Source organism: Oncorhynchus kisutch, linkage group LG15 (genome assembly GCF_002021735.2).
Source record: "Oncorhynchus kisutch isolate 150728-3 linkage group LG15, Okis_V2, whole genome shotgun sequence".
Classification (NCBI taxonomy): domain Eukaryota; kingdom Metazoa; phylum Chordata; class Actinopteri; order Salmoniformes; family Salmonidae; genus Oncorhynchus; species Oncorhynchus kisutch.
In genome coordinates, this window is record NC_034188.2 from 73295880 (window position 1) to 73313533 (window position 17654).

The following is a 17654-nucleotide window of genomic DNA, read 5'->3' on the forward strand; positions in this document are numbered from 1 at the left end:
CCAACTTTATTTTTATTATTTCAGATCGTATACAGGCATACAAGAAATAACATGCACTGTCAACTGTGGGGCCTTCTTCAGATAGGCGTGTGCCTTTCTAAATCATGTCCAATCAATTGAATTTACCACAGGTGGACTCCAATCAAGTTGTAGAAACATCTCAAGGATGACCAATAGAAATACGATGCATCTGAACTCAGTTGTGAGTCTCATAGCAAAGGGTCTGAATACTTCTGTAAATAAGGTATTTTGTCTGTTATTATTTGTATACATTTTCTAAAATGTCTAAAAACCTGTTTTCGCTTTGTCATTATGGGGTATTGTGTTTAGATTGATGAGATTTGTTTTGGTTTAGAATAAGGATGTAATGGAACAAAATGTGGAAAATGGGAAGAGGACTGAATATTTTCCGAATGCGCTGTAGGTGTGTTGACTGTTATAAAGGCACTGGATTATGAGCTGTCTTGTTTGCAAAGTTAACAAATTAAATACGCAGTGGCATGGTGCATATAGCCATAAAAGCACAGTGACATTAATACAGTCATATTTGTGGCTTATTGGGAGTGTGGCTTTCAGTTAGCTATTTTTGAAAACCATCATGCGAGAGTGACTGTCATTCAAGTTTCAAGTTTAAACTTTCAATGTAATGTGCACAAGTACAGTGAAATGCCTTTCTTGCAAGCTCCAAACCCAACAGTGCAGTAATCAAAATCAACGCAGCACTAAAAATAACATAAAGTGGAACAAAAACACACAAAAAAAAAAAAGAAATAAGAAGAGCACGAGAAAGAAGGAAGCTACTGTATATACAGGGTCAGTTCCACTTCCAGGTAATCTGTTCTGTTCAATGAGTTACATATACACTAGATGACTGATTGAGGGTGCTGTGTTGAAGCCACTGTGCCTCCATCTTGGCACTCCCCACCATTGTAAAAAAAATATTTTGGAAGTTATAGAAAGGCATTTATTAATGTCTACATTAGTTTTAGCCACATGTATTCTATTACAGACACATTCATGTGTACTTTTAAATGATATTATGTGAGCTAAAAATAAAACAGAAAAAATCTCCCATATATACAAACAAGAATGATTTTTGGAGAATACTAATATTACTGTCCCAACTACAACAAAAATGTCCTTGAAACATTTAATATAAAGAGTGTAGAATTCCATGAATTCCTATGGAGGACTGCTCCTACTGGGGAGTGCCAATATGACCAACCGGTGGCTTCAAAGCCTCTCAATGGCCAATACATACTGTAGCATCAGCAATCCAGGGTTTATAGACATCATTCGTTATTTTATATTTCATCAAATCTGACTAACCCAGTGCACTGACTGCTATCAATTCTATCTGACGGTGTTTGCATCTTTAGGAAAAATACAAATAATGTTCCATTTGGAACACTGACAAGTAGAGAGCATATCAAATATCAAACTCAAAACTAATTTTGGGGGAGCTTAGTCTTAGTCCACTCAGGCCCACCCGTGCCTGCTCCCCTGCTGTAGCTACTGTATGTAAACAGGAAGCAGATGAGCGACACATGACAGCGTGGTTTCGTGAGGCGGTGCTTAAGTAAAACATAGATCATGATTTATTCAATTTCAAAAATGGGATATCCAACCAGCGTAGGCTGCTGCCTTGAAGTCTGAGGGCACATCCCCTTCATTATCAACACATCGTGCCAACAACATCAAAAGAACCTTTCCAGACTATGAAGTCTGGAGGATTTTGAGAGTTACAGACTAGCTGTAGCTTGGGCAGTCTCATGGTTGTGTTGCTAGTGTAGAGGTATCCATGTTGGCAGGAGACTGGGTAGGTGGTGGAACAGTTGAGGACTCTGTAGACTCTGAGTTGTCTTCTTCTGTGTTCCTCTGAGGGTCTGTGAGGTTAGGGTTAGGGTCAGGCTCTATGAGGTCTGCTTCAAACCCTGGGTTAATCTGACCGTGAGAATGCCTCTTCTGGACCTCCTCAAATATCTGGAGCACCTGGCAGAGACACACACACAGAATATTACAGACATTATACAGACAGACACACAGAACATTACAGACATTATACAGACAGACACACACATAAGCTCAATTTAGAATAGTCGAAAACAAGGTGCAATTTCGAAATTCATCAGCAGTTTTCCTCTTGTTATGTCAGTCACTGACAGTCACTCAATTAACACATGTCAGCAAACAATTTTTAGATTGGTAAGTTAGTCTAGCCAACTATCTAAACTTGTAGTAATCATGTCCCAATTACAGACCGAGCACAAAGTGCACGTTCCCAGGGGCCCTGACCTCCAGAGGGCTCCCATTGATTGTGTTAGTCACTCTCACTCAGATTTCATATTAACATGGCGTAAGTCATGGCAAAATGTGTAGAATTGCAGAAAACTTGCTTTATAACTGCAACATTTTCGCCCAATGGCAAAATGTGTAGAATTGCAGGAAATTAACTTCTCTCCACCGACAATAAAGGGGGGCCCACTAAAATGTTTTGCACTCAAGGGTTTGGCTGGGGCCCCCAACCAAGAGCCGGCCCAGCATGCACGCCCATACACACACACACTCACACATACACACCACAACAACCATTACATACAGGACATGAGGTGGTGTTACTGTCATGTCATGTTAACGGTCGGTGCTTCAGGTTGGTGTCAGTTTTGAGGTTCTTGTCATTTTAGCCGCCTTGTTTTTACCTGAGACTTGGGAATGAGGCCTACTCGGAAGAATCCAATATGGCCGCTGTCTATCTTGGTGCAGTCAACCACAGTGGAGGCGATGTTCTCTGGGGACGGGCCGTCACACAACACACCATCCACCTAGACAGACAGACAGACAGACAGACAGACAGACAGACAGACAGACAGACAGACAGACAGACAGACAGACAGACAGACAGACAGACAGACAGACAGACAGACAGACAGACAGACAGACAGACAGACAGACAGACAGACAGTGAGTGAGAAAATCACAAACTTTTTTTACATTTCCAATTGTAGTTTTGACTCAATTGAACTATGATATGTCTGTGTGCCTATTTCACCTTGTTTCCCAGCTTGGCATACACCTGGTTGTGGTGTGTGGTGTCTGCTTCTCCTGTGGGGTTGGCTGACGTCACAGCAATGGGACCCACCTACAGAACAGAACATAATATTATCTGGCAACAATGGCAAGCATCCATTTAGATACTGTATAATGTATGTAGCGGCTCCCGAGTGGTGCAGAGGTCTAAGCCACTGCATCTCAGTGCAAGAGGCATCACTGCAGTCCCTGGTTCGTTTCCAGCCTGCATCACATCCGGCCGTGATTGGGAGTCCCATAGGGGCGGCGCACAATTGGACCAGCGTTGTCCGGGTATGGCCGGGGTAGGGTGGCATTGTAAATAAAAATTTGTTCTTAACTAACTTGCCTATATAAAATAAAGGTTAAATAAAATATTAAAATACATTTCATGTAGTATCTATGTACTATATTTTGTATCTTTTGTAATTAAACCGTGATCGTACCAGTTTAATGAGGTGTGTTGCTACAGCACAATCAGGGTCAGGGTTAGAGGTCAGGGGTTAGGGATAGAGGTCATGGTTAGGGTTCATACCAGGTTGATAAGATGAGTAGCCACAGCACAGTTTGGGTTCCTGATAGCAATGCTCTGAGGGGTTCCGATGTGTTTAGCTGATTCCCCCAGACCAAACATCTCCATCCAAGGACCTGGTGAGGGAAGACAGGATATACTCATCATAATAACTAACATACACTACACGACACTACATACACAAAACACACACACACACACACACACACACACACACACACACACACACACACACACACACACACACACACACACACACACACACACACACAGTTAATAACCCACCCCTGGCTATGACCATGCTGATAGAGGAGGGCCAAGCTGCGCTCATGAAGTCCCAGAGCAGGGCAGACAGCAGGGATCTGACCGGTTCTAACTGGTTAATAGAGGACACCCACAGAGACATGGGCCGGTCCTGAGCCTGCTGTTTACACCTGCACAGGGAGAGACAAGTATAATATGTTATCAACATGCTGCTTACACCTGCAGCACACAGTTAGAGACGAGTAGAATAAGTTATTAACAGGGTTGGGGAGTAACGGTTTACATATAATCCGTTACATGTAAGGTATTACAAAAAAAAACAGTTACTGTAATCCATTACATTACCAGCAAAATATATTGTATTCAGATTACAGATACTTTTGATAACCGAAATTATCACTTTGAGGATTACTTTTAAATTCAGAAAGGATGTTTGCCGCAAAAAATCTTTGACATTTTTGTTTTCTCAATGACTTTCAAATCAGCATTGAAAAAAGGCGTAAATTTAAATTTGTTCCACCTGAGTGAGTCTGACCACAAGTCAGAGACCACTATGATGACACACCAAATGTGTTTGATGGATCGCAGGAAAAGAGCAGGAATAGGCTTTTGTCGGCTACAGTCCAAGCTATGTCTTCCAATGGTGCGACTGCTGTCGGCATCCAAAGATCATCCAACTTGAATAAACGCTTGGAGGTGAAGATGACAGCAGTGTTGTAGTCTACAGTGATACGGATATCACTTATTATTGATATCTACATAGTGCATTGATGTGAATCACACTTCTGCTCTCTCATTTAGCTATTTGCATTTCACGGATTGTGGTTGTTGTGGATGGCTATTCACAAATCTGAATGTGTATTTGAACCCAATAATGGTTGAATTCAAGAAGGTTAAGCTGCCTATCAGTCATTGTTTTTGAAACCAGTGGACAGCCAGTGAAAAATGTGTTCTTGCAACAGCTGCATAGCGCGGATCCCAGCCTATGGAACAACAGCTGCATAGCGCGGATCCCAGCCTATGGAACAACAGCTGCATAGCGCGGATCCCAGCCTATGGAACAACAGCTGCATAGCGCGGATCCCAGCCTATGGAACAACAGCTGCATAGCGCGGATCCCAGCCTACGGAACAACAGCTGCATAGCGCGGATCTCAGCCTATGGAATAACAGCTGCATAGCGCGGATCCCAGCCTATGGAACAACAGCTGCATAGCACGGATCCCAGCCTATGGAATAACAGCTGCATAGCGCGGATCCCAGCCTACGGAATAAAAGTAGGGCTTTTATTGCTCAATCTAATTCATGCTGATAAAAATAAAATCCATAGTCCTAATGGACACATGCTCAAGCTTGCACACTTTTGATAGACTTAAAGGGACAATCTGTTGTTGCTACATTCTTTATGGATGGCCCAGTACCTAACTGGGGCCAAGCTTCCTGACATCCAAGACCTATAGACTAGGCAGTGTCGGAGGAAAGCCCAAAAATTGTCAAAGACTCCAGTCACCCACGTCATAGACTGTTCTCTCTGCTACCACACAGCAAGCGGTACCAAAAGGCTCCTTAACAGCTTCTACCCCCAAGCCATGATCAAATGGCCATCCAGACTATTTACATTGATCCCTCCCTCCCCCCTTTTGCTTTTACACTGCTGCTACTTGTGTGTTTATTATCTATACATAGTCACTTTACAAATTACCTCAACTAACCTGTACTCCGCACATTGACTCCGCACATTGACTTGGTACTGGTACCCCCTGTATATAGCCTCCACATTGACTTGGTACCGGTACCCCCTGTATATAGCCTCCACATTGACTTGGTACCGGTACCCCCTGTATATAGCCACGTTATTGTTATGTACACTTCCTGTGTTACTTTTTGTAACTGTATTTCTTGAACTGCATTGTTGGTTAAGGCCTTTTCCCAGCATGAAGCATGAGAATGCCAAGAGTGTGCAAAGCTGTCATCAAGGCAAAGAGTGGCTACTTTGAAAAATCTCAAAAATCTCAAGCACTTTTTTGGTTACTACATGATTCCAAATGTGTTATTTCATAGTAAAAATAATGATAAACCCTGGAATGAGTAGGTGTGTCCAAACTTTTGACTTGTACTGTATATCCATTGATTCTTAAATAATATAACTTAGAACTCTTGAGTTTAGCTCAACTGTCACACTCCATGAGATCCTAAAATATTATCTTGTTTTTCTCCAATGTTTGTAAACATTGTAAACGTAAACAAACCCTGTATAGCCTCATAACATGGTTAAAACAATCATTTGATATCATGGATGGTCAGTCCTTGAATTCATAGCTGTCTATTAATCTGAGAGTGGTTACATTTCTCCAGGCCCATCCCTCTGCTTTTTACCAAAACAGAGGCTGGGTGGTCATATTGTTATCGTTTCATCTGTGGATTTGTCCTTTAAACAGTTGCATGTGACCAAGTTATCAGTGTCACCAACAAAAAGGTAAACAATAGGCCTATAGCAAATTCAGTATATACTGACTTGCCTAGTTAAATAAAGGTTCAATAAAAATGTGTTAAAAAAAATGTAATATGGTATTCATTTGTCACATGTAAATAACATTTTCAGTAGTGCTCAAAGCATGCCCTTCCAAGAGCACAGGTTTTCTTTTTCAAATCAATGAGCCCAAGTGCAAGTGCTGGTTAAGTGGTTGAGGTGGGGAGGAGGATTATCTAAGATACTGTTTGAAGAGGTAGGATTTCAGATGTTTTCGGAAGATGGGCGTTTTGGGGGGAGGACAGAGAAGAGCTTGGCCTGGGCTGAGTGGGAGCTGGGTGGTGGGAGGGCCAACAGACCTGAGGTGGCAGAACGGAGTGCTCAGGTTGGGGTGTAGGGTTTCAGCATAGCGTGAAGGTAGGGAGGGGCATTTCCTCTTGCTGTTCCGTAGGTAAACACAATGGTCTTGTCGAGGATGCAAGCTTCAACTGGAAGCCAGTGGAGTGTGTGGAGGAGCGGGGTGACATGGGAGAACTTGGGAAGGTTGAAAACCAGGCAGGCTGCAGTGTTCTGGATAAGTTGCAGGGGTTTGATGGCACAAGTGGGGAGCTCAGTCAAAAGCGAGTTGCAGTAGTCCAGACGGGAGAGGACAAGTGCCTGGATTAGGACCTGCGCCACTTCCTGTGTAAGGTATGGTCGTATTCTAAGGATGTTGTAGAGAATGAACCTGCAGGAGCGGGTCAATATGTTGATGTTGTCAGAGAACGACAGGGTGTTGTCCAGGGTCACGCCAAGGTTCTTTGCACTCTGGGAGGGCGACACCGTGGAGTTGTCAATCGTGATGGAGAGGTCTTTGAGCGGGCAGGACTTCCCAGGGAGGAAGAGCAGGTCCGTTTTGTCAAGGTTGAGCTTGAGGTGGTGGGGCGACATGCAAGTTGAGATATCTGATAGGCACACAGAGATGCGTGTCGCCACCTGGGTGTCAGAAGGTGGGCAAAGGGGAAAAGTAGTTGAGGGTCATCCACAACATGCTGCTTACACCTTCAGCACACAGGGAGAGACAAGGAGAATAGTTAGTTTAAATGCAGTATGATAGCCTGGTCCTTGATCTGTTTGAACTGTCTTGGTCGTGACAGAGGAGTTGTCGAGACAACTAAAATAGATCTGGGACCAGTCTACCACTATGAAGCATTGTGAGTACAAAGTGTATTCATTTAATCTAATGAAATGATATTTTACAATGTACGTATAACGACCTAGTATGCAGTGTAATTGAAACTCACTTGTAGGCCTTTTCCACAGCGTCCGGTCTGTTACAAGCTGCCACCAGTACATAGACCGTGTCAGTGGGCATCCCACATATACCTCCACTCTTCATGATCTCTGGAGACACAGGGGGATAGGGAGAGTTGGGTTGAGACACATCAATAGCCCAACTAACTAAAGACCTAAAGAACTTGCAATGAAGTGATCCTGTCAGCCTCAACACACACACGCACACACACAAATATACACACGCAGCCTGTTATTCATAGTGTTTTCATGAGAATGATGCATTAGACTAGACCAATGATTGTCATGGTTCGGAAGAGCTACTGGGTGTGCAGATTTGCTGTTTCAGTCCAGCACGGAGACCCTGCATTCTGCTCACCAGGACATTGAATCAGGTGTGTTAGTACTGGAATGAAGCAAAACCCTGCACCCACAGTATTTCACCAAGAGCAGAGTTGGTGACCAGTTCTTTGTCTCAAATTGCACCTTATGCCCTATAACATAAAGCACTACTTTAAATAAGATAGAGAAAAGGGTGCCTTTTGGGACTGAGCCCAGGATAGGTACCCCCTTATGTTTCACCTGCTATCTGGTGGACGGCCGTGGCCTTGCGTGCAGGGACATGAAGACAGATGTCCTTCCCTCCTCCTCCCGTCCCACTCAGCCTGACTAACGCCCGTCCCAGGGGCAACTGGGGTGTCAGGAAGGTCAGGCTGAACAGACCAGACAGGAAACAGTAGAATGACATCAGGCCAAACACGATCGACACCCCAATGTCATATCCATAAGGCAGTGCTCCCATGGCGTCCAGGAGGAAGGAGATGATAATGAGGTGAAAGGTCGCGGCATAGACAACCCAGGCTACGCTCAGGAACAGCGCTCCTACCGTCACCAGACTGTTGAACAACAGGAAGCTGATGATGCCCACAGCCAGGTTGAATCCCCGTGTGTCCCCGTAGAGCCCGCCGTACCGCGTCAGCCCCCAGACAGACCACATGACACCATACAGGACAAACGCCATGCTCTCAAGGGTCTTACCTACCGGAAATGTACACATTTGTATTTGTATTTGTTATGGATCCCCATTAGCTGCTGCTTTCCTGGGGTCCAGCAAAATGATGGTAGTTTATACAATTTTAAAACATTACAATACATTCACAGATTTCACAACACACTGTGTGCCCTCAGGGCCCTACTCCACCACAACCACATATCTACAGTACTAAATCCATGTGTATGTATATGTAACTGATGTGAAATGGCTAGCTAGTTAGCGGTTTGCGCACTAATAGCGTTTCAATCGGTGACGTCACTCGCTCTGAGACCTTGAAGTAGTTGTTCCCCTTGCTCTGCAAGGGCCGTGGCTTTTGTGGAGCGATGGGTAATGATGCTTCGAGGGTGGCTGTTGTCGATGTGTGCAGAGGGTCCCTGGTTCTAGCCCAGCTTGGCTGTTCTGAGCCAATTGCAATTTTCTTTAGTCCTTTTTTGTGTCACCTGACCACACAACTGATCAGTAGTCATGGTGCGATAAAACTAGTACCTGTATGACCTGCCTTGTTTATAGGGTTGTTAAGAAGGCAGCGCATCGCTTTATTATCTTAGCTATTACTGCATCAATATGTTTTGACCATGACAGTTTATTATCTAGTATTACTCCAAGCAGTTTAGTCATCTCAGCTTGCTCAATTTCCACATTATTTATTTCAAGTTTGAGTAGCTGCAGGGGTAGTATTGAGTAGTTCTCAGTTGCAGCAATGACCTGGGGAATAGTTACAGGGGAGAGGAGGGGGATGAATGGGCCAATTGTAAACTGCGGATTATTAGGTGACCATGATGGTTTGAGGGCCAGATTGGGAATTTAGCCAGGACACCGGGGTTAACACCCCTACTCTTATGATAAGTGCCATGGGATCTTTAATGACCTCAGAGAGTCAGGACACCCGTTTAACGTCCCAGCCGAAAGACGGCACCCTACACAGGGCAGTGTCCCCAATCATTGCCCTGGGGCATTGGGATATTTTTTTAGACCAGAGTAAAAAGTGCCTCCTACTGGCCCTCCAACACCACTTCCAGCAGCATCTGGTCTCCCATCCAGAAACTGACCAGGACCAACCCTGCTTAGCTTCAGAAGCAAGCCAGCAGTGGTATGCAGGGTGGTATGCTGCTGCCATAAAAAGGTGCCCAGAGGTGCCCAGAGTAAATGGCCTGCTCCTCAGTCCCAGTTGCTAATATATGCATATTATTATTAGTATTGGATAGAAAACACTCTGAAGTTTCTAAAACTGTTTGAATGATGTCTGTGAGTATAACAAAAAACCTGAGAAGAAATCCAAACAGGAAGTGGGAAATCTGACGTTGGTTGATTTTCAACCCAGCCTCTATTGAATACAAAGTGGGATTTTGGTTATGTTGCACTTCCTAAGGCTTCCACTAGATGTCAACCGTCTTTAGAAACTTGAATGAGGCTTCTACTGTGTTGTGGGGCCGGATGAGAGCTCTTTGAGTCAGTTCCTGGCAGAGAGCCAGATCCTGGTCACACGCATTTCACATGATAGCGACCTGCGTTCCATGGCTTTTCTACAGACAATGGAATTCTCCGGTTGGAACGTTATTGAAGATTTATGATAACAACATCCTAAAGATTGATTCTATACTTGGTTTGACAAGTTTCTTTGACCTGTAATATAACTTTTTAAAGTTTTCGTCCGACGTTTGGCTGGACCTGCACGAGCGTTTGGATTTGTGTACTAAACGCCCTAGAAAAGTAACTACTTGGACATAAATAATGGACATTACCAAACAAAACAAACATTTATTGTCGAACTAGGATTCCTGGGAGTGCATTCTGATGAAGATTATCAAAGGTAAGGGAATATTTATAATGTTATTTCTGATTTCTGTTGACTCCAACATGGCGGATAAAAAAAAAATCTGAGCGCCGTTCTCAGATTATTGCATGGTTTGATTTTTCCGTAAAGTTTTTTTGAAATCTGACACAGCGGTTGCATTAAGGAGAGGTATATCTATATTTCCATGTCTAACAATTGTATTTTCATTCATATTTATAATGAGTATTTCTGTAAAATGATGTGGCTCTCTGCAATATCACCGGATGTTTTTGGAACTAGTGAACGTAACGCGGCAATGTATACTGAGAGTTTTTTATATAAATATGAACTTTATCAAACAAAACATACATGTATTGTATAACATGAAGTCCTATGAGTGTCATCTGATGAAGATCATCAAAGGTTAGTGAATCATTTTATCTCTATTTGTGCTTTTTTTGACTCCTCTCTTTGGCTGGAAAAATTGCTGGGTTTTTCTGTGGGTTGGTGGTGACCTAACATAATCGTTTGTGGTGCTTTCGCCATAAAGCCTATTTGAAATCGGACACTGTGGTGGGATTAACCTTTTTGGGATAGGGGGCAGAATTTTCACTTTTGGATGCCCAGAGTGAACTGCCCCCTACTCTGTCCCAGATGCTAATATATGCATATTATTATCAGTATTGGATAGGAAACACTCTGAAGTTTCTAAAACTGTTTGAATGATGTCTGTGAGTATAACAGAACTCATATGGCAGGCGAAAACCTGAGACAAATCCAACCAGGAAGTGGGACATCTGAGGTTTGTAGTTTTGCAAAGCTTGACCTACCGAATACACATTGAGATATGGATAAAGTTGCACTTCCTACGGCTTCCACTAGATGTCAACCGTCTTTAGAAACTGGTTTGAGGATTCTACTATAAAGGAGGGGCTCATAAGAGCTCTTTGAGTCAGTGGTTTGGCAGAGAGCCTTGGTCTCATGACGCGCGCTCCCGACAGAGTTACCTCTCGTTCCAGTGCTTTTCTGAAGACAAAGTAATTCTCTGGTTGGAATATTATTGATGTTTAATGTTAAAAACATCCTAAAGATTGATTCCATACATCATTTGACATGTTTCTAAAGGACTGTAACAGAACTTTTCAAGTTTTTGTCTGGATGAAGTGCCTGCGCCTCATGAAGATGGATTACTGGGCTGAACACACTAACAACAAGTGGCTATTTGGACATAAATGATGGAACTTTATGGAACAAATCCGTCATTTATTGTCGAACTGGGATTCCTGGGAGTGCCTTCTGATGAAGATCATCAAATGTAAGTGAATATTTTTGGTGTTGTTTCTAACTTTGTTGATTCCAAAATGGCGCATATTCCTCTGGCTGTTTGAGTTCTGAGCGCCGTTCTCAGATTATGCTTTTTCCATAAAGTTTTTTTGAAATCTGACACAGCGGTTGCATTAAGGAGAAGTCTATCTTTAATTCTGTGAAAAACACTTTTATCAATGTTTATTATGAGTATTTCTGCAAAATCACAGGATGTTTTGGAATCTAACATGATGTCCTATGAATGTCATCTGATGAAGATCATCAAAGGTTAGTGATTAATTTGATCTACATTTCTCCTTTTTGTGACTCCTATCTTTGGCTAGAAAAATGGCTGTGTTTTTTAGACTTGGCTATGACCTAACATAATCATATGTTGTGCTTTAGCTGTAAAGCATTTTTGAAATCGGACACGATGGGTAGATTAACAAGATGTTTATCTTTCATTTGCTGTGTTGGACTTGTTAATGTGTGAAAGTAACATATTTCTAAAAAATATTTTAGAATTTCAGCGGAATGTTGTCGAGGAAGGTTAACAACAAGATTACCTTTAAAAAGATATAAGAGACATGTATGTTTTAATTATGAGATTTCTGTTGTTTTGAATTTGACGCCCTGCACTTTCATTGGCTGTTGTCATATCGATCCCATTAACGGGATTGCAGCCCTAAGAAGTTTTAAGGTCTTACCACGGGAGAAGGCCACGGAGCCGACCAGCAGCTGGAGGACGCCGCCTGCCACCACAGCCCAGGGCAGGACCAGCACGCCCAGCGGGGCCCGGTCCCCCATGGATGCTGTGATGGAGAAGACAGCGAGGACAGAGCAGGCGTGACCTAACACCTCTGCGTCAGCATACCTGGAGTAGCCCAGGTAGGGAGCTTGGCTGTGCCTGTCGTGGGGACGGAGAGTCAGGCTGCTGACACGCGTCACCAGGGCCTTGAACACGCCCTCCCCCGTAGGAATCCTTTTGGCCGAGACGTTGTTGTAGGAGGTGACCAGTAACATCACGGCTGACACAACAAAGATGGCTGCCTGGACGCCCTGCGCCCCAGACTGGAAGGAGAGGGAGGGCTGGGCTGCGAGGGCGATAGTATACGCCACGTAGAACAGCTGGTAGAGACCCTCAGCTAGACTCTTCTGACAGCTGAACAGAGCCAGGATGAAGAATAGAACAGCGAAGACAACGGGAAAGGGGATAGGGGAAGAGGGGTGGATGGAGAAGGCTGTGAGGAGAGCGCTGTAGCCCTCAGTAAAGCGCAGGATGGAGGTGAAGCCGTAGAAGGTGGCGGTCAGGGAGTCCATGGATCTGTAGGAGAGGACACACACAACTAGCTGGAATACAGCAGCCGTCCAAAGCCAGGGGACGTGACCCGGGGCGAGTTGAGGAACCACAGCCAGTAGGGGGCAGGCTATTACACTAGCAGACAGCAGATTCATCACCAGGCCTACAGGCACCACGTCGTTACAGTCCTCTGGAGCTCTGACCCCTGACCCCTGACCCCCTGCCCTTCTTCTCAGCCCTGTACCAGGAGCCTCCACCCTTCCCTGGGTGATAAAGGAGAGCAGGCGGCCACAGCCGAAGTAAGCCCCCACCAGGGTGACCAGCAGGTAGCAGGCGGCCGTGGCAGACTGGCCGAACCCTGGGGAGGAGAGGCCGGCGATCTGGTGCCCACAGGCCAGGCTGATAGACAGGGAGATGATTAACAGGACCACCTACAATACAACAATACAACTTTATTTTCCATACGTTACAGCAAACATTGTAAAATGTGTCTTCTATTCGATTCTCAACTCCATTCAAATTGATAGACAGCTAGCTAGCTAGCTATATAGATAGAAAGATACAGATGTAGGATCCTAATTTAATCACTGTTATTGTTGCGAATTTTCCTGCACAACAGGAACTTCACAGAAAACCTGCATCAACACTTGGTTATGTTAGAGTTTTTCTCAATCGCTTTGGCTCAATTTTCGAATTACAATTATTTTTTACAAAACAATAAGTTCAAATCTCTGAACAATTAGTTTCTTGCTCACACCAGATTTGAATTTCTTATTCATTTAAGCAAATTGCATGTGTTTTGGCACGTGTGCAAAAGAGTAAGTACAATTGTCTACAATTTGCATAATAACTACATGCACATGACTGATCAAAACCGATGAGTTGAATCGCGGTGAAATTGTCATAATCTTCACAACTTCTAAACATTATTTAATCGTGTGAGCCATCACATGCAAAATTATCCATTAAATTATCAAAGTCTGTCAGGCATACATGTATATTCCATAAATATCTATGACATGGAATGTTTGTGATGTCTGCTAAATTGGCAAATTACCTGCCAGGTGACGACATAATGAAATAGGAATCACAATCTTACTAATCAACCAATCAAGTTTGGAAGCATAACACCCAACTTCTCCTGGCCTTCCTAAATACACTTTACAGAGACCTAATACCAGAACACCAAAGAGGTTTAGCTACACCACATTTACCAAAGTATGTAATTATGTGGGATAATGTCAGTTCCACTGAACCCACAGCACAATCACTATAATTTTTGAACATGGAGGAACGTCACAAACCTGAACAGCAGTTACATGCTCGTGGAAGAGAAATAAGGAGATGTGTAAGAAGGCATGATGGTGTTGTTAGGGGAAGACTTAATAGAGGAAGAGGTAGAAGGCATCCCTGATGAAATCAGAGCCTCAATTGTAGACCATGTCATAAACCATGGTCTGACAATGGAAGAGGCTGGTCGGAGAGCACAGCCTAATGTAAACAGGTTCACAGTGTTATAAACCATGGTCTGACAATGGAAGAGGCTGGTCGGAGAGCACAGCCTAATGTAAACAGGTTCACAGTGTCATCAGTGCAAACATTCCGTAGGGAAAACAGCATCTCATTCACAACAATACAGCAACTATTGTAAAGATAAATGCAAGTCTGAAAATCACAATGTACCGTAAGATATGTATGAGGAATATACAGTAATACAGTACAATTTGAATACAATATACTATCTGTAACATGATCTCTTTGTGAATCCTACATGTCATATATAGGACTGCACAATGACCTCTACATGTCATATATAGGACTGCACAACGACCTCATGCTGGTGGCAGAGCAGCTCTACATGTCATATATAGGACTGCACAACGACCTCTACATGTCATATATAGGACTGCACAACGACCTCATGCTGGTGGCAGAGCAGCTCTACATGTCATATATAGGACTGCACAACGACCTCTACATGTCATATATAGGACTGCACAACGACCTCATGCTGATGGCAGAGCAGCTCTACATGTCATATATAGGACTGCACAACGACCTCATGTTGATGACAGAGCAGCTCTACATGTCATATATAGGACTGCACCATGACCTCATGTTGATGACAGAGCAGCTCTACATGTCATATATAGGACTGCACAACAACCTCATGTTGATGACAGAGCAGCTCTACATGTCATATATAGGACTGCACAATGACCTCATGCTGGTGACAGAGCAGCTCTACATGTCATATATAGGACTGCACAATGACCTCATGCTGATGACAGAGCAGCTCTACATGTCATATATAGGACTGCACAACAACCTCATGTTGATGACAGAGCAGCTCTACATGTCATATATAGGACTGCACAACAACCTCATGTTGATGACAGAGCAACAGTATTCAGTCATCAGCAAGAACAAGAAATTTGCAACATGGTCATAGTCAACAATTCCATCAGGCTAAGAAATCTAAAGTGCAATCATAAATGACAACAATATCTTCGCAAATATCAATTCTGTCAGCATTTCCACTATAGACCGTTTTGGAAAAAAGTCAAATGACTATGAAACAACTCTACAAGGTGCTATTTGAGAGGAATAGTGACAGAGTGAAGTATGTCCAGGTAAACCATTGGGTTGCACATGGTATATTGTACAGAGAGTTTTACTGTACTTCAATGATGCCTGTATATACTTCTTGAAACTTGTAGATACCCATAAGAACAGAAAAAATGTCTACTTTACTAAACTGTCAAGATTCTAGAATAGGCTATGTAAAACTAACTTTATATTCTGTTTCTGTGTTACTATATAGAGCATAATGGAACTGGAAGGGCATGAAATGACCCACATTCTTGTTTTTGTGAACGAAGCTGGGTTCAATCTGGCCAAAGGCAGGAGACGTGGCCGCAATCTCATTGGACACATCAGGCGAAAGTGGGGGCAATATTACAATGTGTGCTGCCATTTCTGAGAATGGTGAGAGCACACATATTCCACAGATTGGGCCCTATCACACCCAACTTCTCCTGGCCTTCCTAAATACACTTTACAGAGACCTAATACCAGAACACGAAAGAGGTTTAGCTAGACCAGATTTGCCAAATTATGTAATTGTGTGGAATAATGTCAGCTTCCATCGAACCAACATTGCTTAGGGAAAGGTTTGCTGCGCATGAAAGGATAACAATGGAGTTCTTCCACCATCCTCTCCATTCCTGAATCCAATAGAAGAGTTTTGTTCAACATGGAGGTGGAAAGTATATACCTATCGGGCACAAGATCAGATGTCTCTGTTAGATGCCATGAATGCTGCTTCTGAGGACATCACAGGCGATCTTTGCAGAGGATGGTTGTGCCACGAAAGGAGATTTTTCCCCCGGTGCATCGCATGGGAAAACATCAGATGTGATGTTGACGAAAATCTCTGGTCAGACCAACAAGAGTGACAGGATGTCCACCAAGAAGATAGGTACTTGTAGTATTATGTACTGTGAGGAGGTACAATTTATTATTTTTTACAGAACTACCGCAGGTTTTTTCATTGTTGCAGGTTTTTTTTTGGGGGGGGGGGTCATTTTGTGGCTAATTTTCTGTTCACTATATATGACTTTACATGTAAGAAATATGTAAAAATGGACATGCAAATGTGAATTTTCTGTTACAAAAATGTACTGTTTACATACAAATGTATATGTCCTTTTTCTGTGTACTACAGTATTGTACAGTTTTGACTTTTCCCAGCAAACTTTTCCTTACTGTTGAAATTGATATCTAAAACGCTCAGTGTGATACACAATAGCAAAGGCCAAAGCGATTGAGAAAAACAAACAATGCACTTTTCATGCAGCCTAATGTTGGCCAGGTAAAGGAACATTACATCGACCATTACATCGGCGGAACTGTTTAAATGGACTAAATGTTAAAATCCTGTTGCTGCAGAATTATTTCCCTGCATCAAAACTGGTCAAATTAAGAGTGTACATCTGTAGATATATATGTAGATAGATACTGTAGATAATTACACACCTCTCTCTGGAGGACAGATACTGTAGCCAGTATGAGGAAGGCCAGGGTGAAGGCTGCTAGGCCAGGGACCAAAGAGGACCTCAGCTCTGTAGTCCCCACCAACCCCTCCCCAACGAGCAGGTAGACCAGTCCAGACCCACACCACAAGGCTGACACGGTCAGACACACACTGGAGAACAACTGGGACTGGGACAGGCTGCGACGCACCCCTAGTGGGAGGGAGGGAGGAAGGGAAAAACATTTATTGATCTCTGGCTGATACCACGTTCAAACACACAGTCAATACAATGAAATCATGAATGCATGCCTTAGTCCACGTTAGCATAGTTAATGGTGCTCCGACATTTCCTGGATGCTAGAATTCAAATTAATCGCCTAATTGTTTATGACAAAACAAGAAATGTATAGTGTAGAGAATCATTGTACTATCTAAACCACTGAAATATATGTTCAGTATATTGCATTTAAAGCTGTTTGACGCTGGTGAACAAAACCGAAAGAAAGAGACGCAACAACAACTCAAGAAATGGAAGCATAGAAATAGTGCACATAGAAAGGGTAACAGAGTATGGTTAACATG

The 17654-nt window shown here is 43.2% G+C and overlaps 1 protein-coding gene across 1 annotated transcript in view; it reads right to left on the reverse strand.

Moving 5' to 3' along the window:
- Nucleotides 1-327: 327 nt before the first annotated feature.
- Nucleotides 328-17654, reverse strand: part of LOC109904883 (uncharacterized) — a 30117-nt gene continuing 12790 nt past the window's right edge. The window contains exons 3-11 of the mRNA XM_031791063.1: nucleotides 17075-17283; nucleotides 12444-13467; nucleotides 8186-8641; nucleotides 7615-7714; nucleotides 3884-4032; nucleotides 3602-3714; nucleotides 3050-3139; nucleotides 2700-2822; nucleotides 328-1992 (exon numbers count right to left, since the gene is read on the reverse strand). Of these exons, the coding sequence (XP_031646923.1) occupies nucleotides 1771-1992; nucleotides 2700-2822; nucleotides 3050-3139; nucleotides 3602-3714; nucleotides 3884-4032; nucleotides 7615-7714; nucleotides 8186-8641; nucleotides 12444-13467; nucleotides 17075-17283 (2486 nt within the window). The 3' untranslated portion in view covers nucleotides 328-1770. The remainder of the gene's footprint in view (nucleotides 1993-2699; nucleotides 2823-3049; nucleotides 3140-3601; nucleotides 3715-3883; nucleotides 4033-7614; nucleotides 7715-8185; nucleotides 8642-12443; nucleotides 13468-17074; nucleotides 17284-17654) is intronic.